The 21,233-nt window shown below is 46.4% G+C and overlaps 1 protein-coding gene across 4 annotated transcripts in view; it reads right to left on the bottom strand.

The window, feature by feature from the left end:
* MTMR14 (myotubularin related protein 14) overlaps positions 1-21,233 on the bottom strand; it is a 117,424-nt gene that overhangs the window by 93,160 nt on the left and 3,031 nt on the right. For 2 of the 4 annotated variants that reach the window (XR_008316566.1, XM_053297914.1), the window contains exons 2-3: positions 11,099-11,854; positions 9,627-9,775 (exon numbers count right to left, since the gene is read on the bottom strand). Coding sequence is in view for 3 of the 4 variants with exons in the window: in XM_053297914.1 (XP_053153889.1) it covers positions 9,627-9,775; positions 11,099-11,440 (491 nt within the window). In the remaining variant the exon portion in view is untranslated. The remainder of the gene's footprint in view (positions 1-9,626; positions 9,776-11,098; positions 11,855-21,233) is intronic. The other 2 variants (XM_053297912.1, XM_053297913.1) reach the window with 2 other exon arrangements.

The raw sequence follows: 21,233 nt of genomic DNA, 5'->3' as shown, positions 1-21,233 counted from the left end.
AAAGGGGGATTTCCTGGGTCGGAAATCCTGACCCTCACCACCAGGAGGCATCAGAACGCAGGACAAGTGCTCCGGGTAGTGCGGTGGTGGCAGCAGCAGCAGCCCTTTAACTGCACATCCAGCATGGGCGCAGGAACAGCACAGCAAGTCTGGGGAGCTTCTGGGGGCAGGTAGGGAGTGACGCCGGGCAGCCTGGGTGGCTCCTGGGAGGATGTGTGGGTGTCTAGGGTTGGTAGTTTTGCTCAAAGCTTCTTCCCATGAATTACTATTGCTACTAGCAATCTACAACCAGAATTAGTAGGGGAATGGAGCAGACCCTTCTGACCACACCTGCAAAGCCAATTACAGAGAAACACAAAAGAACAGTCAGATATGGTTCTGAAAGGCATGGAATGCACTCTCTGCCCAGGGATCCAAGCCCACCCTGGAACTTTGCACTCTCACCACAGTTTGAGGATCACTGGTCTAGGCAGGCAGATTCATTAAGCAAGATAAGCATATCAAGAGGCGCCAGTGTTCCCTCTAACAGGGATTCCCAGATGTTTACTACAACTCCCAGAATTCCAAGCTTCAACGGCTTTTGCTTGGGGATTATGGGAGTCGTAGTCAACATCTGAGAATCCCTGTTAGAGGGAACACTGATAGGCACTATTGTGAAAGAGACTAGTAGTCTCCCAAACTTATGTGTCAGAAAGCCAGTAGCACTTCTGTAATTTTTTCTTGACATCATATTCTATTCCACTTCTCCTTGCCATCCTAAATATACTCCTCCTCTGTAGCTTACTACAATTGAACAAAGTTATGTGTGTGGCTTTTGAGTGGAATGCGGAATTGCTCAACTTCAGAAGGGGGTTCCATCTCTGAAGTACCAGTTGCAGGGGAGTAACGGCAGGAGAGAGGGCATGCCTTCAACTCCTGCCTGTGGCTTCCAGCGGCATCTGGTGGGCCACTGTGTGAAACAGGATGCTGGACTAGATGGGCCTTGGGCCTGATCCAGCAGGGCTGTTCTTATGAAGGTAGCAATGTAGTTTCTAGTTATGTTTATGCATCTCAAGCTCTCCATGTTTGAGTCGGGCATGGCTTCTGTTCCCCAGGAGAAAAAAGGCAAGGCAGAGGTCCAACGGGAGCTTGCTCAGGGTTTCTAATGTCTGATGTTCGACTGCCAATGTCCAAGAGGAAGTGGAAGTTTCCTAATGCTGATTTGAGGAAACAAAGACGCTGTCCTGAGTCAGGCACAGTTTTGCATCTACTGCTTTCCCAAAGACATCCAACTGCATTTCTTGGACAGACCAATGCAAGTACTCCATTCTAGTATACCACAAGTACCAAGATACACTTTAGAACTTCACTTTAGAGCAAATATTGTCAAGCGTTTCATTGGGAGGAGAGCTGGTCTTGTGACAAGGAGCATGAATTGTCCCCTTTGCTAAGCAGGGTCCACCTTGGATTGTGTTTGGATGGGCAACTACATGCAAGCGCTGCAAGATATTCCGCTTAGGGGATATGGCCATAGCAAGTGCATCTGCTTTGCATGCAGCCAAGTGCCAGGTTCACTCCCTGGCATCTCCAGGCAGGGCCGGGAAAGGCTCCTGCCTGAAACCCTGACTGGCAGAGCCACTGCCAGTCAGTGTAGACAGTACTGAGCTAGGCGGACCAAGAGTCTGGCTCAGTACAAGGCAGCTGCCTATGTTCCTAAGCCACAGGAGAGAGCAAAACCACTCCACCATCATTCATAAACTCTGCCCAAAGGAAGCCCAACCTCAAAGGCAGTTGAGCAGACCCTGAACATGCGCATCGCCCATTCACCCTGAATGTGCGTGCGCACAGCATCCCATGCTACTCTCTTGCTACATAGGAGCTGCTTAGTTATCTTTCCAGCCAGCCCACCGAGAAGTTATCTACAAGCTTGACGCTTGCTTGCTCTTACACAACAGCAGAAGGCAGCACTGCTGTAGCCCTATCAACACTATGGTACAAGAATCCTAGGCAAATCCAGACAGGACAAGCCACAGTCCTAGCACTCTGTCAGCAACTTTGTGTTCCAAAGTTTATATGACAGACTCAGAAGAAAGGTAGGATTCAGGGCAGGAGAGGAGCGAAGATTGATCTAATGTGTGCCTAGAGCTAAAGGAGCAAGGACTGGGGGGGGGGGGGCTGTGGCGTCCCGTGATGTACCATCACCTCCTGACTACCTCCACATAAACACCCTCAGTATTTCACGACTGGAAAAGCAGGCAGACTGCCAAAAAATGCAAGTCAGAGAAGGCAGATGATGTGCTGCACAGAAAACAAGTCAACACACAAGAGTAAGAATCGCCCTGGGGGAATAACTGGCCAGGCAGCAGCATATCAGATCAAGTTATGGGAGACACTATTGAATTAAGCCCTGGCAATCAGTGTTTCCTCCAAGGCACGCACATGTGCTAGGAAGGGGTGTTGTGTTTTTTTTGTCCACCCAGTTAATTTTAGATCCCGCTCAGCTTGAATCAGGAAGGCCCCACTCTGAATGCATGTGTGCACACACTGCCTTGATACTGTCGCCCAGAACAAAACTCATTCCGTGCCCACATGAAAAAAATTAGAGAACACACACTGACGGCAATGTGTCGAAAGCTCAGTGCTATGGCTCAGAAGTCAGTCAAGCAGTTCACATGATCATCATTAAGGCAGGAGCTGTGGGAATTCCTGTTTTGTGATTGTGTGTGAGGGAAACAGCAAGGCCAGAGTGGGAGGAAGTGATCATCTAGATCAGTGGTTCCCAACCTGGGTTAGGAACATAGGAAGCTGTCATATACTGAGTCAGACCATTGGTCCATCTAGCTCAGTATTGTCTGCCCAGACTGGCAGTGGCTTCTCCAAGGTTTATTATTTAGTTATTCATTCATTCAATTTTTATACCGCCCTTCTGAAATGGCTCAGGGCAGTTTACAATTAAAAACAGAAATATAAATATGAACACCAATTTAAAAACATCTTTTAAAAATCAAACTATCAGAACAATTAAAACCCTGAAAACCAAGATTGCAGGTGGGAATCAAGGTTGCAGCCCTATCCTGGAGAGGCCAGGGAGGGAACTTGAAACCTTCTGCTCTTCCCAGAGCAGCTCCATCCCCTGAGGGGAATATCTTTCAGTGTTCACACTTCTAGTCTCCCATTCATATGCAACCAGGGCAGATCCTGCTTAGCTAAGGGGACAAGTCATGCTTGCTACCACAAGACCTCTCCTCTCTCATTACAAGGAGTTCCCAATTTACAAATGAGATGTATTCCAAGAGTTCATTTGTAAGTCGGATGTTCATAACTCAGAATGCATATAGTTCCTAAGAGTAATGAGCTGTTCATATGTGCAGGTTGGCATTTGTAAGTTGGGGACTTCCTTAATATTATATGTTAGGGAGCTTTGTCTGTAAGTTGGGGAGTGCTTGATCTGAGAAGGCTGAACAGTGGGTTGCCCAGAACTGAATATAGGCACAAATGTAGACAATCTGGAGAAGATTCAGAGAACCACACCAATTTACATACTGAATACTTGAAGAACAGGAAGGGAAATATGCTGGCAGTTTTGGCATGAAGTGCCAATGGCAGATTTGATTTAAATAATCCAGTTCATGCCAGCCTCTTCTCCCTCTCTCAACATTATTTCAAGAAGTAGAGAGAAGTGTTTAAAGACTGGAGGGGTTGAACAGTGCATCAGTTTAGCCTGCAGGTCATCAGTTGCTGGATGATGACGACTCATTGGATCTGCTTTCCAACTCATGTTATAACTACATTTCCAGATCTCCTCTACGAACGCAAGAGCATAAACCTTTAAAAGCCTTTTTAAAACCCCAATCTGCATCACTTCCACACAGTCCTTAGATTCCATTTTCCTGGCCAGATCTGAATACCAAACAGTACAGCTGCAAATTACCCTTTTGACCTTCCCGATATATCCAACTACCCAGCTGATGAGTAAAATGTTATCAGTTTTACAGATAGTTAGAAGACTGAAGCAAGAGCATGTTACAAAAAAAGGGCAACAAAAGTCACAGAACATGCAGCCAGGACATGGGATACACCCTGCAGCTGACAGCTTAAGACAGAGCACAAAACTAAGGACTGGTTCTACTGATGCAATAGCATCAGGATAGTTAAACTGGAGAGAGTTTTCAACGTTCCACCACTATAAGCTCTGAACATTCTATTGCTTATAAAATCAAATCCAGTTGTCTGAGCTGCCTGGCCACTGGCACACATTCACAAGGTGACAAGCGACATCTCCCCTGCAAATTTGGTGAAGATCCATTGGAAAATGGCTTAGATACAGCAGTTTAAAGTTTTTCTCTTTTGAATAGGGGTTTAAAGGGGTTCAATATATTTTTGGACTGAGGTAGTGCTATTTAAATGATTTTGTAGTCTAGTTACTTAGCTTCAGCCTTTAGACTGCATGCCAGAAAAGTGCTTTTTGAATATCCCCCTGGGACCCAACTGATTATTTTACAACTGATCCTCAAAGCTGGGTTTTAAGAGGCAGAAAAATGCATTTTTAGTCCTGAGTGTGCAGTAGCACATTTAAGGTTACAGTACCCATAATGCTGACAATAAACATGGCAGCTTATTCACTGCTCCAACCCTGCCGCCGCTGCTCCTGCCCACCACCACTGCATTCCGCTGCACCGCCCCTGCTGCCCACTGCTCCCACCCACTGCTCGCCTCCGCAAGCCAGTGTTCCTTGCCAGCTGCCTTGGCCTCCACCTCCAGGGTTCAGATGGCCTCCATGCATGAGGCTTTATGAGAAGTGAGGCTCCTTGGTCTTTCTCCAAGGAGTCTCAGTTCACCTTGGTCTTTCAGTTGGACATTGGGCTGGGGAGGGATGCATCCAGGCAGACGTTTAACAGGTGCAGCTGCCCTAATTACTTCCTAGAGGTGCCCCTGATGAATTTCTGATAATGGTGATAATTGTTCACCATTACAGGAACAAATGAAAAGCACACAGGCTCTCCTGAGAGCAGCATGCTTCCTATGCATGCTCCACAGTGCAGTGGGTCAAGTGGTAGACGTCAGATCTTGGAGAGCTGGGTTCAAATCTTTATTCAGTTTTTAGTTCAGTGAGTTTTCTTGTACTGGCTGCATTCTCATCCCCAGCAACCCATCAGAAAAATGCAAGTCAGCAACCTGCCTCATAGGGATGTTTCATAACTGTATAAATGCAGATCTGCAGGTGCATACCTTGCAGGAGGGCAGTTTATGGTATAGGTGCAGTTAGGCCATATTACAAACGTGTTATATAAGTGATTGACAGTGTTTTAGGACAAGCCCATTTACAGTGACATAATAAGCTGGCTTAGCAATAAATACCATGGTCAAGGACCACTTCACATGTGGAAGGGACTTATTAACAGGAGTTAAGTTATTCATGAAGCATAAAGCCCTAAAAATATTCAAAACACAGAACTGTACTATCAGCAAGGACAGAGGGGGAATTTGGCCCTCTCTTCAACAGCATCCCTGAACCCCGAACAGTGTTCCCTCAAAGCGGAGGATTCTGCGAGTTTAGTCAGCAACATCTGGGAATCCCCATTAGAGGGAACACTGACCCCGAAGCTACATCACTTGACTGTTTCTGCACAAACCTCTCACTTCCATTTAGAAAATGTGTCTGATTCAGGCTTGCAAACAATCACTTGCTGTTCACCTATGGTGAGAAAGAATCATCCCCAGGTGACTAAACAGGGAAGCTTTTGTAAACTGGAGACCATTTCTGCTCTTTCTCAGGGTATTTTCTAGCATGTGCAGATAGTAAGTCTAGTAAGATTTGGGGACTTCTTTGCAAGAATGGTCTAATTCTTTCAGCATACATGCAGCAGTAACCCAGTGTTCCCTCTGGCTTCTTACCTCAGTTACATAGAGAAAGACAGGTGGCATAGGACAAGATATGCTCCGTTTCCTACAGGGACATCATTGTTGTAAGAAAAACTCATTTTAAGAGTTTGTCCTGCTTTTCCTACCATGCAAGCCAAAGGTGATAATACAAAGCACAACAAATACACAGCAGCAGCTGTCAGTATCTTGGTAAATGCAGGTCTGCTTACTCAAACTCAACCACAATTTTACCTTGCTAAGGCCCAAAAGGCTTGTTTTAAAAACCTGGCTTCTCAACCTGGCTTTTTCAAAAAGAAAAGGGTTAAACAGACAAGCAAGTCACACATAACTGCACTGTTAACAGTTTGCCCTCCTGCTGAGACACCAAATTAGTTTATGCGAATGGTTACCCCCAGCTCCCTTTTTGCCTCACTACTGAAGTCAGGAAGGGTAATGATTGAAGATCAACCAACCATTTCTATGTCTCACAATCCTTTACACATGCCTAGAAGCGAACTCCAAAGCTGAAGGGGTGGAAATCCTCTCAGCCATTATATCAGCCAGCTTCCTGTAATAAAAGGCAAGACAAGCACTATTCTGTGTAAAAGTGTTTCCACTTTTGTGCTTCACTATAAAGAAATGGGAACTTGAGAATCAAAGTGAGTTCTCTTTCCAGGGGCTTTTGGCTTTGCCTTGGTGCCAGTCCTTAAGACATGTTTTTAGTCTCTTTGGTACTGGCTGAGCCAAGGTGCAGGCATGCTTCTTAGAATGCCCTAGGCTCCAACAATCTTGCAACCTTAAAGAAAGTGCCTTCCAATCTCACAACCACCAGATCAGATTGTTACTGCAAGAGGAGTATCTTGCATTTTGGGCGATTTTTTCCTATTTTCATCCTGAAACTTTATTGCCTGTAAACTCTGCTCTTGTTTTGTAACCAAAGTTCTTTAACCTTTTCACCATGATTAGATTATGCTTGAATACACGGCACCAGCCCTACTCACACCCAGTTAGTGATATGCTACAGGATTCCTGTTTGGGAATCTTCCTGAAGAGACCTCCAGTCAAATGGTGAGCACCCCACACCTATTCTGGGGGTTCAGGCTTGAGCAAAGCATCCAGCCAGCCTGAAATGGTTGAGAGTGGCAGCAAAGGGGGGGGAAAAGGGGGGGGGGTAATCATGTCTGATAAGGACTGAGACATGGGTGCATGAAATGCATCTCAGCAGTGGCAAAAGCTCCCAATCCTCACCCTGTGGTTGATCTGCACTGTAAACACATTCATAACCCAAATCAAAGCAAGCTATGGTTAGAAGGTGGGACTGGGATTGAAAAACCCTAGGTTCAAGTTCCCACTTAGCCATGAAACTCACTAGGGAGTCACCACTTCTCAGCATGACCTAATTCATAAGGCTGTTGTGAGGATAAAATGGGGGGAGTGCTAGGAAACCTGGATCAAGTTGGGGACTTAAGAACCACTTCATGTATGACTCTCTCTCTCTCTCTCTCTCTCTCTCTCTCTCTCTATATATATATATATATTTAAAAAAAACATGGTTAAGTGTCAAAATTCAAGCTCCTCAGCTCCCTACTAAGGCACTCCTGCTCAAAGGGGAAACTATTACTTTTCTAGAAAGTGAGAAGATTCTGATATCTGTGCAATTTCACTGAATATAATCCTCCCTGAAACCGCTTGTAAACAAGGAATGCATAAAGATGATAAGAACAGCCCTGCTGGATCAGGCCCAAGGCCCATCTAGTCCAGCATCCTGTTTCACGCAGTGGCCCACCAGATGCTGCTGGAAGCCTACAAGCAGGAGTTGAGGGCATGCCCTTCCTCCTGCTGTTACTCCCCTGCAACTGGTACTCAGAGGCATCCTGACTCTGAGGCTGGAGGTAGCCTCAGTATAGACCTCAGACCAATAGGTATTGATAGACCTCTCCTCCATGAAGTTATCCAAACCCCTCTTAAAGCCATCCAGGTTGTTGACTGTCACCACATCTTGTGGCAGAGAATTCCACAAGCTGATTATAGGTTTTGTGAAGAAGTAGTACTTCTATTTCTTGGTCCTAAATTTCTTGACATTCAATTTCATGGGATGACCCCTGGTTTTAGTGTTATGTGAAAGGGATAAAATTTTCTCTTGATCAACTTTCTCCACACCATGCATCATTTTATAGACCTCTATCATCTCTCCCCTTAGTCATCTTTTCTAAACTAAAAAGGCCCAGGTGTCTCATAAGGAAGGTGCTCTAGGCCCCTGATCATCTTGGTTGTCCTCTTCTGCACCTTTTCCAGTTCTACAATGTCCTCCTTCAGGTATGGTGACCAGAATTGTAAGCACTACTCCAAGTGTGGCCAAACCAGAGTTTCATATAAGGGTATTATAATATTAGCGGTTTTATTTTCAATCCCCTTCCTAATGATCCTTAGCATGGAATTGGCCTTTTATTTTGTTTACAACTGCGGCACATTGAGTCACTTTCAATCTGAGCTGTCGGTGACTGACCAGGAGAAGGAACTTGGGGTTGATGAGCTGTCCACCATGACATCAAGATCCTTCTCTTGGTCAGTCACTGACAGCTCAGATCCCATCAGTGTATATGTGAAGTTGGGTTTTTTTGCCCTAATGTGCATCACTTTACACTTGCCAACACTGAACCACATTTGCCATTTTGTCGCCCACTCACCCATTTTGGAGAGATCCTTTTGGAGATCCTCACAATCTGTTTTGGATTTCACTACCCTAAATAGTTTGGTGACATCTGCAAATTTGGCCACTTTGGAGCTTACCCCAACTTGTAACTCATTTATGAATAAATTAAGAAGCACCAGTCCCAGTACAGATTCCTGGGGGACCCCACTTCTTACTTCCCTCCATTGTGAAAACTCTCCATTTATACCTACCCTCTGTTTCCTGTCCTCCAACCAGTTAGCAATACACACATGTACTTGTCCCCTTATCCCATGACTGCTAAGTTTTCTCGAGAGTCTTTGATGAGGAACTTTGTCAAAAGCTTTGTCAATAGTCAAGGTATACTATGTCAACCAGATCACCTTTATCCACACACCTGCTGCCATTCTCAAATAACTCCAAAAGGTTGGTGAGGCAAGATTTACCTTTGCAGTAGCCATGCTGGTTCACTCCCAGCAGGGCCTGTTCTTCTATGTGTTTTACAATTCTATCCTTGAGAATGCTTTCCATCAGTTTGCCCAGAATAGATGTTAAGCTAAATGACCTGTAATTTCCTGGATCACTTTTTGAAAATCATTGCTTACATTGGCTACTTTCCAGTCCTCCGGTATAGAGCCTGACTGTAGGTATAAGTTCTATATTTTTGCAAGGTCAGCAATTTTGCATTTGAGTTCTTTAAGGACTCTTGGATGGAGGCCATCTGGCCCTGGCGATTTGCTAGTTTTTATTTTTTCCAGACAGTTTAGAACGTCATCTTGTCACCTCTATCTGACTCAATTCTTTAGCCTCTGTCCCTGAGAAGCCCAGTTCAGGAACAGAGTACATAAGACAGTTGCACATGAGAAAAGCTTATTTTTATTTATTTAACATATTTGTATACCACCCAAAACTTACGTCTCTGGGTGGTTTATGGCATCATCTATTCACCTTCCTATGACTGCTGTCAATACCAAAAGCAGTAAACCAGATGGGAGGAGAGTTTAGTGATAGATTTGCTAGTAATTCTTCCTTTTGCAGAAGGAAGGCTTATATGCTTTGCAGTTCAGTTTAATTTCAAACAGGCACACTCCTCTCAATGACAATCACTACTTACGTGTGCCTCTCTCGATCAGTGCTCTCATATTCTAGGAACACCATCAGCCGGGGATAGTGGCTGCAGATTTCACCATTCACATTGTGGATCAAGCTGTAGCAATAGTCCCTGCTGAACAACTCAAGGCAGTACTTTTCAATGCGTTCTACCTGCACAAATCAAAAGGTACAGTTATTACAGGTCTATTGCTATTTATATGTGCTATCATCCTAAGAAAATCAGAACAAGCACTGTACAAGAAACAAGAGCATCTGCATTAGGGAAGATGTGATCAAAAAGATGCAAGCAAGCATGGAGATGAAATTTCTCTCAATTCCAAGTTTACCAGATCAAAACATGCAAAACAAGCAGCATTCCATACAGCTGGCAACTATCCCACAAACAAAATAATCAACCATTTATATCCGGCAGTTCTTTTACACTGAGTGTCTCATTCAAAATACTGGTTATCTGACAACCTTTGGACAGAGCAGACAACTGATAAGGTTCACCTTCTGGACATTAGCACTAAGTTCCCCTATAGGCTGGAATGAGATGTACCAATTATGCATATCCAAAAGCCATGCACACCATGAGTTGATGCACCTGCCACATTCACAGCAGCAATGGAAGATCACACAGGGCAGTTCTATCTAGGTTAGGGAAGAATGTCCAGAACAAAATGGTACCCCTTTGCCCCACTTCCATATTCTGCTTCTTGTTTTGCACCAAAGCACCAAACAAAAAGCCCAGGGAGTTTCCATGCAGGCATGCCCTTAAATGCAACTAGACTAGAACAAAAAAAAGTTTTAAACGGTGACAGTGAGCATGTAAAGGTGGCAACAGTTAGGGATGCCTCTATTTTATGGACAGAGGTTCCATGCTTTTTAATGGCTACATAATCAGAAGCAGCAAAGAGGTTGACCTTTGTTATTTATCCCACTTTTCAGCATTGGTTCCCTAAGTAACTCATAGGAATAAGAGTTTTAGCACACACAATTACAAATGACAACTACAATTTAATACAAAGTGCTCCCGGGGGAGGAAGTTCTCAACCCAGTGTAGCTCGAGGCAAGATGGAGAGGCTGACTGTTGCCTCTCATCTCTCTAACAGTTCAGTGCCCGAATGGGGGGTGGGGGGAGAGAGATAGGGGGCCCTTAATGAATCCAGAAGACCTGGACTCTGCATTTTAGCCAAGTCATTCCACAACCGCCTTCTAAAAATAGCAGTTAAGGAAGTGTCACAGACTGACTGGCTGTCAACCCCCCACCACCCTCTCTTCCCTGTCCACCGAGCACGAATGCAGCTGCAAAGTGCATCGGAGACGGATTCCGCACTTGTTGCCTACCCTGCAGCTGTTAACAGGAGCATGGCAAGGGCAGAACTGGCAGTCTCGAGGGGCAATTTCGGGTAGGGCTGACAGCATCCCCAGCAAGGCTAGAGGAGGGTGACCTCGCCCCCCCCACACACACACACTGCAGCCTAGGCTTACCTTGGAGGCGGTGCTGCTGGTGCTGCTGGCGGTCCCTCCGCCGCCTGCCAGGCCACCGCTACCACCTCCTCCACCGCCGCCTCCTCCTGCCCCGCCACCACCGTCGCGGGCCCGGTACTGCGCCCTCGAGAACTCCAGCAGCAGCTCGGCCAAGGCCCGCTCCCGGGCGCCTGCCATGCCCACCCCACAATCACGGGCTCGAGCCACGAGCTGGTCGCCCCACCAGTAGCGCCAGCGCCTTCCCCATCCCCATCCCCACCCTTTTCCGCTTCCGGGAAAGGCGCGAGATGTCGTCATCAGAGCGCGACGACGACCCCCTCCCCCTTGAGGCACCCACCCCATTGGCCCGAGGGCAGAGCAAAACAACCCTCCTTCGTCTTCTCGCCGGGAAGAGGCAGCGGGGTGGGGCCCTGGTGGGGGGCGTGTCCGTGGGCGGGAGACCGTGGCTGTGGCTGGAAGCTTGCGGGATGTTGACGTAAGGGCTGGTTGGTTGCCAACTTGGGAATCCCGAGTCTGGAACCAATGAGATGGCGTGGAACTTTATCAAGAAACGAATGGGATTTTCCTCAATGGCTGTAGAACCCCGAGCAAACTCTGGCAAAAAACCAGCAATTTTTCTGCATCGTGCATATTTTCATTTTCTTTCTTTTTTTTTACAAAACATTGTTGCAGTTAGCATGGGAACAATAATACACTGCATATTACCTCGGTTTTGGAGCACTGAGATGAAATCTTGTTTTAACTTCCGAGGGATAGCTGTATTACAGTCGGTTGGAGCAAAAACAAATGAGTTTTGTGGCATTATTGAAATACGAAAAGGAAGATTAAGTTGTTAGTTAAAATGTCTGTGGCAGCCCTAGATTTTCACCAATTACTCCAGCTCTGAATGGTCACTGTGCTTATGTTGTATACATCCGAGATTTGCGGAAATGTCAAGACTCTGCCCCTTGTATTTTATTACCTTTTGCATCCGGGTCAGCATCCAGAGTAGATAGTCATGACTAAGCACCATGAATCAATTAGACAAATTAGTCATGACGAACTTAAGTCATTCATTTTAATTTAATTTAGTCTGATGCTGCTCGTTCCTTACCCCTGCCACACCCACATGTATATCAATATACAGTATTAGTCCTTCAGGTACCACAAGACTCCTTTTTTGGTTTAGATTTTAATTTTCTATTATTTTTATCTCATCTTTTAAAAATATAATCCCGGAGGCTTGTGACACTTTGAAACAACAACAAAAAACAAAACATTATAACATTGACATCAACTACAAAAACAAAAAAATTAAAAAGCAGGAGCACAAACTCTAGAAGCTGCAATCTACAAAAGCCCACTGAAATACTATTGTTTTTGCTGACCACCTAACAGTGATAGCACCAAGTGTGTATATGTGTGTGGATAGATAGATAGGGGAGCATAGAAGGGGGAAATGCTGGCGGGAAGAAACCACCAACATCCCTCTTCAAGTTTCTAAAAGAAAAAGAACAGTGTCTTTTGCATTAATGTTTCCATTTTAAAAATAAATGGAAGTGAGCCCATGGGGAACTTCTCTTTATATGTACTGTATATTGATGCTTCTTATACATAGTGACTGAAAATAAAGGAAAACATTTTTATGTATGTGAAAATGCCCTTCCTTCTAGTTACCAGAGGCAGTCAGCAATGGGGGCACAGCATGGGATGGAACCAACATTTGTCTAAGAGGGTGCCCCTCTCCTCTGCTGTGGTCTAAGCTCTTAAAAGCCAGCAGGAAAGGAGCTAAATGTACCTCCTTTGGAAAGCTGTTCTGTATTCAGGGCACCACAGCTCATAAGACCTGGTACCTTGTGGTACCTCTGGTACCTGCATGTTCTATTTCAGACAGTGGAGGGACCTAAAGAAGGACCTCAAAAGAGGAACAAGGCAGAACAAAATTCTCAGCAGGTTCATATGAGGAGAGATGGTTCCTAAATACTCTTGTCTCAGACTCTTTAAAGCTTTGAAGATCAAAGCCAGTGCCTTGAATTGAGTCTGGAAGCACATTCCTAACCAGTGCATTTTATAAAGGATTTATGCCACAATATAATCCAATCTCTTGAAGCCTTTTCATGTGTTATGTTCAATGCATGTACAATCTATATACGATGCACACATACATATCTATATGCAGAGGCACTCTAACCCCTGGACTTCTGGGCCGAAGTCCATGGCCTCTATACCCCTTGGGCCCTCCCCCCGCCCTAAATCCTCTTTAATCTGTCTCGGGTGGTGGCACTGCCGGCCCTTACTGGGCCGGGCAACTGAGCATGACTGTGACTGCTTTAGAGACAGAGGAAGGAAAGAAATATGTGGGATGGGAATATGTTAAGTTGTGTGTTTAAAATTTTCCGCTAATGCATATGTGCATAAATATACCTATTTTACATTCTTGTGAGTTCAGTTGCAGTTCAAGCCCTTAAGAACCCATGTGTTAAAAATACTAAGTGTGTGGTGTGTGTGTGTGTGTGTGTGTGTGTGTGTGTTGATGCTTAACTTGCAGCAGGGGTTGGGGGGCCTCCAAAGGCCTTTAGGCCCAGCCTCCAAAATTACCTAGGTGCACTCTGTATGCATGTACAGTTCTTCACACATTCTGTTCACATGTACAGTAGTACCCTTGCTATCTTTATCTTGCATTTGAGGGGCCTGTATCCAGGCTCACTTTTAAAATGGACACATGCACAGTCATTCATATAGGATCCTAGACACCTAGACACAACTACAATATAATGACCCCATTCTCACAACTAGCTCTACCTGGCTACCAGGGATGGTGGCCTGTGGCCCTGGGATAGCTACAGATCTCACCATTCCTCCCCTGGGTAGCCCTGATCAGCTACCCAGGCAGTGGTCCCTGTAATTTTTTTCATCTCTGTGTGGAATGAGTTTTGTCCTGGGCGGCTGTATCAAGGCAGTGTACGCGCATGTGCTTTCAGAGTGGGGCCTTCCTGATTCAACCTGAGCAGGATCTAAAATTAACTGAGTGGACATCAAAAAACTTGTGAGCGCATGCATGTGCACACGCCTTGGAAGGAACAGTGTGCCCAGGTTTAAAAGTCAGATAGGAGGACAAGTGTGTGTGCCTCCTGCCTCACTCTCTGGTCATCTGGGGCTCCATGCTGCCAGCAGCTGCTGCTCCCATCTTTATAATAGAGCTGGGGGGAATGAGCGGCCAGGCAGTGTGGCACTTCCCCAATGCACCATGCTGCTTGCGTGGTGCATTGTGGGATGCTTGGCAGCCCTGGCTTGCTCCCCACCCCTGCCCGCTGATCACTGCTGGACTCACTGCTATGTTGTATGGGTGCGTGGGTGGTGGAGCCCTGATGGGCAAAAGGCCGTCAGCAGGCAGGCAGATAGGCTCCTTCCTTCTTCCACCCAGCCCACCCCCCTTGTGGTTGTGTGAATGACCTCAGTATCTTTATAGGATGGTAGTTTCAGACAGAACAGCATTCTGGACCAACTGCAGCTTCCAAACTGACTTCAAAGATAGCCCCATATAGAGTGCATTACAATAATCCAGCCCAAAAGTGATGAAGACATGGATGACTCATGCCAGGTCCAGCTTTTCCCGGAGAAGGTGTGGCTGGTGTATGAGATGATACTTGCACATTGTACTCCTGATTACCACCACTATCTGGGCTCCTAGGAGCAGGACTGGGATCCAATCCAAGAGTCCTCACCACGGACTCTCTAGGATACATAGTGCCCTGAGCAAGGAGTGCCTTCGGTTCCCCCCACCACATGAATATATTATCAGTGTTGCAGAGCTGTGTGGTTTGTGCAGGAGTGCAAAACCTAGTAGTGTTACAGGCCCTGCTGTTCCCAGGCTTTCCCAGCAATGTCCATGAAGGCAGAGGTGCTCTTAGGTCTGGACCTCAGGGATCTGTCCCAGTCCTCTGCCGCTGGGAGGGAGGCCTCGGCACAGTGTGGGGCTGGGCTGGGCACCAGCTGCCTCTCAGCAGCCAAGGGGTGACTGCCGGCGGGGCTGAGCCCAGGCCAGCAGTCCTTCTCCCCCCACCCCAGTGGCAGCGGTGGCTGGAGCATCATGCTGGACTTGTGCTCAGCCCAGCGTCTCTTTCTAACTGTGAGGCGCACCTGGGCAGTTAGAAAGAGATTGTTGCAAGCCTGTAACAACACAGGTTTGCAATGATTTCTTTCTAACTGCGCAGGCACACCTCGCAGTTAGAAAGAGATGCTGGGCCGAGCACTGGTCTAGCGTGACGCTCCGGCCAGCGGCGCTGCTAGGGGTGTGTCATGGCTCAGACTTCTGACTCAGAAGAGTCAGAGGAGGAATGGGAGGACTGGCCTGCTAGTGAGGGCTCAGAGGCACAGCAACAGGATCTGGCAAGGAGAACAGACTCTGGAGCTGAGGAATTGGAACAGCTGCCAGACATGAATCCTGATCAGGAGCAGGCTAATCAGGAGGAGGCTGGGATTTCACCTGTCTTAAGAAGACATCTCAAGAGGAAAGCTCAGTGGGAAACAAGCAGGAGCAGGAGATCAGAAGAGAGGAAGCAGAAGTGCACTGCTGACTCAGGGAAGCCTGATTGGCTGTTGGTTTCTTGAGCCATATATCAAGCAGTCTGTGATTTCCACCAATGCTGTTAGCAACTTTCGCTGACCATGGACTGTGTTCTATTTTGAATTCTCAACTTTTCTGAGTTCCAGTTTGCCCTTGTTCTGTTCTTTCCTGCTCTGTGTTCTTGTTCCGTTAATTCCTTGCTCTGGTGTCCTTTGTTCTTTTCCATTCCTTGCTCTGTTGTTTTCTTTTCAGTTATTACTCAGTTATTGTTAGAGCGGGGTACCTAGTTCAGTTCAGGGGACTTAATTCATTTACTATTTTCTTTGTGAGCCTTTCGTTTTCCTTCGTGCAGCTTCACTGCTACTTTCTGTTAAGTCACGGGGGAGTGCTGAAGGGGGTTGTAAATCCTGTTGGGTTAGCCGAGCTAACAGATTTATGACAGGGTGGGAAGGAGGATTGCTGGCCTGGGCTCACTGCCCCCCCCCCGCACCAGCAGCCAACCCTCAGCTGTAATAATAATAAAAACACAGAGGTTTGGCACAAGAAGGCCCCCCAAAAGTAGGTTTCAGGGCCCTTGCGGTGGGAGAGGGGCTCATGGCAGGGTTGGGCATTGTGGCAGGGCAGTCCAGGTAGCAAAATTGCCTAGGTGCACCCCTGCATGAAGGGCCAGGAGTGACAGCTCATTAATTTGCTAATTTGCTGCTTGTGCTCTCCTGCTCCAGTTCTGGGGCCCCACTGAAGTCACTCGGGCCTTCTGCAACTTCCAACCAGACTGAGTTGGTTTGATGATGTCTCTCTTATGTTTCTTTTAGATTGTGAGCCCTTTGGGGACAGGGATCCATCTCATTTATTTATAATTTCTCTGTGTAAACCTCCCTGAGTCATTTTTGGAAGGGCGGTATAGAAATCAAATTAATAACAAACAAACAGTGAGGCACAGATTCAGCAACCACAAGGGCACTGCTTACTAAGCCCAGCCATCCAAGTGCATCCTGATGATCTCTGGTTCCCGAGTCCAGTGCTGCTGCTCTTAGCACCCCACCAGAGGCTGCCCTTGGCCTTTGCTACATTGCATAGTCAATCCAGCAGCGGTGTTCTCAGCAGCCTGGCGGGTCCAGCCACTTCCCTTCCGAGACATAGGCTGAAGTGCTACCTGGCAACAAGGCTCAGCAGAGGGTCCTGCCGGGTGAAAGGATCCAGGAGAGCCATTTTATCTGGGCTTCCTGTGTCTCCCCAGGCTTCAGTTCCAGCAAGCAGTGAGAGTACAGAGCAAGTCAAAAGCTTGCCTAAAACCAAGGGCACAGAGGCGGCCGCTAGCTCAGGTGCTATGGAGGCAGCTCACTCCCTGCTAGGAATAAGAAGAAGCCATCTCCCCTTCCTACTGGCACTGCATGGAGCAGGAGTCTGTGGTTACCAGGTGTGAAAATCCTGCAGACAGTGGCCAGAACGTTCCAATGCCTGACTTAGAATAAATGATTCACATTAAAGAGAGTCCTTCCTAAAAGACTGAAAGTGGTGTTTTTATTGCCAGTATCGATGTAGAACAACAGTCAGCAGCTAGAGATGCCAGAGCCAAAGACATCCCCTTGAGAGGTGCCCCCACCTTGCCCCCTCCCATTTCCAGCCATGAGGGGGAAAGAAGTGCAGGGAAAGGAGCATTGGTGGTATAAGGAGTGTCTTGCAAGTCACCTTAAGAGGGGAAGGTCAAGGCACGGATCCATTTCCCATCACTCTCAAAGTGTCCCTACAGGAAAATTTAGCCACTGACCAAGTATTAGATTGACCGAAGATTGGGTGAGCATGTGAGTGTGACCTGGTGATGCAAAGGTTAGCAGCACAATAGAAATCAGAGGGACCGCCTGCTCCCAAGGGTTTCTGCCTGCTTGACAAGGTCATTGGCGGGGGCTCTGCTCTGCATGCCAACTATGAGGGAGGCTCGCTGTCATGCATGTGGGACAGGGCCTTCTCAGTTATTGCCCCCAGGCTTTGGAATGCTCTCCCAGTGGGCATCTGCCCCTCAGTCTCCATCACAGTTTTTAGAAAACAAGTAACATCGTGGCTTTTTACCCAGGCTTGTATATGCATATGAGCTACCTAAGAGTGCAGTGAGGAAGCAACCTGCCTAGAGAGCAGGAGGCTGTTGGTTCGAATCCCTGCTGGTGTGTTTCTCAGAATATGAGAAACTCCTATATCGGACAGCAGTGATACAGGAAGGTGCTGAAAGGCATCATCTCATACTGCGCAGGAGATGGCAATGGCAAACCCCTCCTGTATTCTACCAAGAAAACTGCATGGCTCTGTGGTTGCCAGGAGTCGACACTGATTCGAGGGCACAAGCTTTCCTTCCCTTTATATGCGTGCTGCTCTGTATTTTATGTTCATACTATGTGCGTTTTTTAAAACTTTTAATTAGATTTGTATTTTAATATTCCAATTAATATTTTTACTGGATAACTGTTTGTATAGTGGTATATTGTTTTTAATGTTTTGTAAACCACCTTGAGATTGTTTTAATGAAAGGCAGTATAAAAATCTAACTATAAAAAGTAAATAAGTGAATAAATAGAAACCAGTTACTATGAAGATGGGCAGGAAGTAGGGTTATCAGCTGGCCAGCTAGTTTTCCTTTAATAGGGAATGGATATGCAGCAATGTGCAGGTGAAGTGTTTATGGCATGGAGCTAAATTGATCACTTGCTAATTGTTGCAGATCAAACTTGTGTCAAGATGACAGGGTGAGAGACATTCGCAGTCAGACAAAATAGCTCAACTGAACAACCCAGAAACTGCAGATCCCAGGTTCAGCCCCAAACCAGGCAAAGTCAAAAGCCAGTGTGGTGTAGTGTTAGAGCAGACCTGCTAAACTTCAGCCTTCCTTCAGATGTTGGCTACAGCTCCCATAATCCCTGGCTATTGGCCACTGTGATTGGGAGATATGGGAGTTGTAGTCCAAAAACAGCTGGGAGGGGCAAAGTTGCAGGCCTGTATAAGAGTGATATGGTAGTGGAGACTTAAGTTCAAGCCCCCCTTCAGCCATCGAACTCAGAGTGACTCTGGGCTTAACCTACCTCACAAGGTTTTTGTGAGGAGAAAGATAACCATGTACACTGTTCTGGGCTCCTTGGAGGAAGAGTGGGATACAAATGTAAATGAAAGACACAGTCAGGGATCCATACATTTTTTGTTTCTTTGGTGGGCAAGCCAGTTGCTCGTCACCTGCCCCTTCTCTGACTTCAGACTTTTCATTGGTTTGGGGGAGGGTCTTATAGTTCAGGGTAGAGCATCCACTTTGCATGCATGCAGAAGGTCCCAGGTTCAATCCCTGACATCTCCAGGTAGGGTGATGCAATATCCTTATCTGAAACCCTAGTGACACCTGTCAGTGGGTGTAGACAATACTGACCTAGATAGACCAGTGGTCTCACTTGGCATAAGGGAGTTTCACGTGTCCTTCAAAATTTGGCAATTCTAGCAGGAAAATATTTGTTTATAGCAGGCCCAGACTTCCAGAAATGTGAAGGTGCCATAGCTCAATGGCCACACACATACTGTGCATACTAATTGTCCCAGGTACTGTACAGAGGATAGGAGAACAGACCCCTGCCCCCCAGGGCTGACACTCTAGTTATTGAAACAGGGAAAACAACAGAGGAAGGGGAGAGAAACAGAGATGGGGGTAGGCAGAGAAAGAAGAATATGCTATTACATTTACTTGATTCTGTTTTTTTCTGCAGCAGATTTTCTGCAGCAGTGATTGGCGATGCTTTTTCCTACAGGGAGAGAATTTCCACGTAGGGAAAACGTGCTTGTGAAACAGCCCTGAGGAAATGTCTGTGGAAGAAATCCTTCATATGTCCCGGGGAGCTGCAATTTTGCATAGTAAGTGCAACCAAGGAGTGCTTGTTGGTCTGGATAGGCCCATGAATCACCCTATTGAATACCTATCATTCTTTCCCTCTGGTACAAAACACATATCAATTTGCAGCCACCAGATGGTGCTGGAGCTCTGCTTCCTACTGGTTTCTCTCCCTCCATCACTCTCCAGTATCAAGGGAGGTGGGCATGGGGGGGGGGCGGGGGAGGGAGAGATTGTGCCTTCGACTCCTGGTGGCCACAGAGCCATGTGGTTTTCATGGTAGAATACAGGCGTGGTTTACCATTGCCTTCCTCCCACGCAGTAATGAGATGATGCCTTTGCTGTTGTCACTGAAGTGAGCATCTGCCTCCAGCACCTTCCTCTATCGCTGCTGCCTGATATAGGTGGCTACAGATATATATTTACTGGGTACAATCTGGGAAGCAGACCGGCGGGGATTCGAACTAACAGCCTCTTGCTCCCTAGGCAAGCTGCTTCCTCACTGCGCCACTGCAGCTGGTCATAGACAGAGTTTTATTACCATATGTAACGCACAGGCCTGAATATAGCTTCCTACCTGTAGATTTCCACAGAGAACGATCTGCCTGACAGCTAGTGAAGCACAGGCTGAGCTGGGAAATCCCTGACTCCAGTGATCCCAGACATGTCATGGTTCTCTCAGCCTTAGCTCAACATCTGCAAATGTTTTAGGTGGGGGTGGGGGGTGGGGAAGGATAACTAGCCTACCTGCAGATCTGTTGTAATGGCCATGGAGATAATGCACATGTGGTGCTTTGAACACCTGGGTATATGCTATACAAAAGCAAGGTGTTAGTATGATTACTGCTTCCAACCCCAACTGAAAACCACACATTTGTGTGACATTAATGTTCTGTAGAACTCAAAAGCTTACATACCATTCTGAGTCATTTTAGTTGGTCCTAATAAAGGTATTGCTCTCCTGTTGCTGTTTGAATTCTGTTCTAATGGACTGGCACAGCTACCTGTTATTTTTGTGCATTTTGAAAAATTGCGGATTTAGCTGTCCAGGAGAGGGAGCCTGGATCTGGCAAAAGATGACCTTCTACCATCTAAAGATATATGACAGACAGACAGATAGATAGATAAAGATTCTGCGACTTTGCTTATAGGGGCTACATATATGCCCTCCAACCACTAGGTAAGACTAGCAAATTTGACTTCTCTTGACTCTTTTGATAGTGCACCACTCAAAATTATATCTCTAGCTTTAAATCTCTAGCTATCCCCTGCTAACTTGGCAAAGAGGCACCTTTTAACGTGGTGATTCTCTTTATTTAGCAAGGGGAGAGTAACTGGCCCTATCCACCCCCAGCAGAGTACTTCCAGTGACTGTTGCTGGTGTCTATCTGATGTTTCTTTTTAGATTGTGAGCCCTTTGGGGACAGGGATCCATCTTATTTATTTATTATTTCTCTGTGTAAACCACCCTGAGCCGTTTTTGGAAGGGCGGAATAGAAATCGCACAAATAAACAAACAAACAAATAATAGCTTACTGAATATAAAGGCATTTCCCTCCTCCACTTCTGTGTATTCCAAACAAGCACGTTCCACTTAACCCCGGAAGCAAATCCCTATAACTGCTGGCTTTCCTGTTTTCAAAGATGGAAACATGGTATTTCTTTTTGTCCCAATAGCCTTCTGGTTCAACCTGAAATCTGTTTTGCATCCAGTGCAATTTAACCTGATTAAG

This window comes from Hemicordylus capensis, chromosome 2 (genome assembly GCF_027244095.1).
Source record: "Hemicordylus capensis ecotype Gifberg chromosome 2, rHemCap1.1.pri, whole genome shotgun sequence".
Taxonomy (NCBI): Eukaryota; Metazoa; Chordata; class Lepidosauria; order Squamata; family Cordylidae; genus Hemicordylus; species Hemicordylus capensis.
This window is presented reverse-complemented; position numbering and strand designations above follow the sequence as displayed.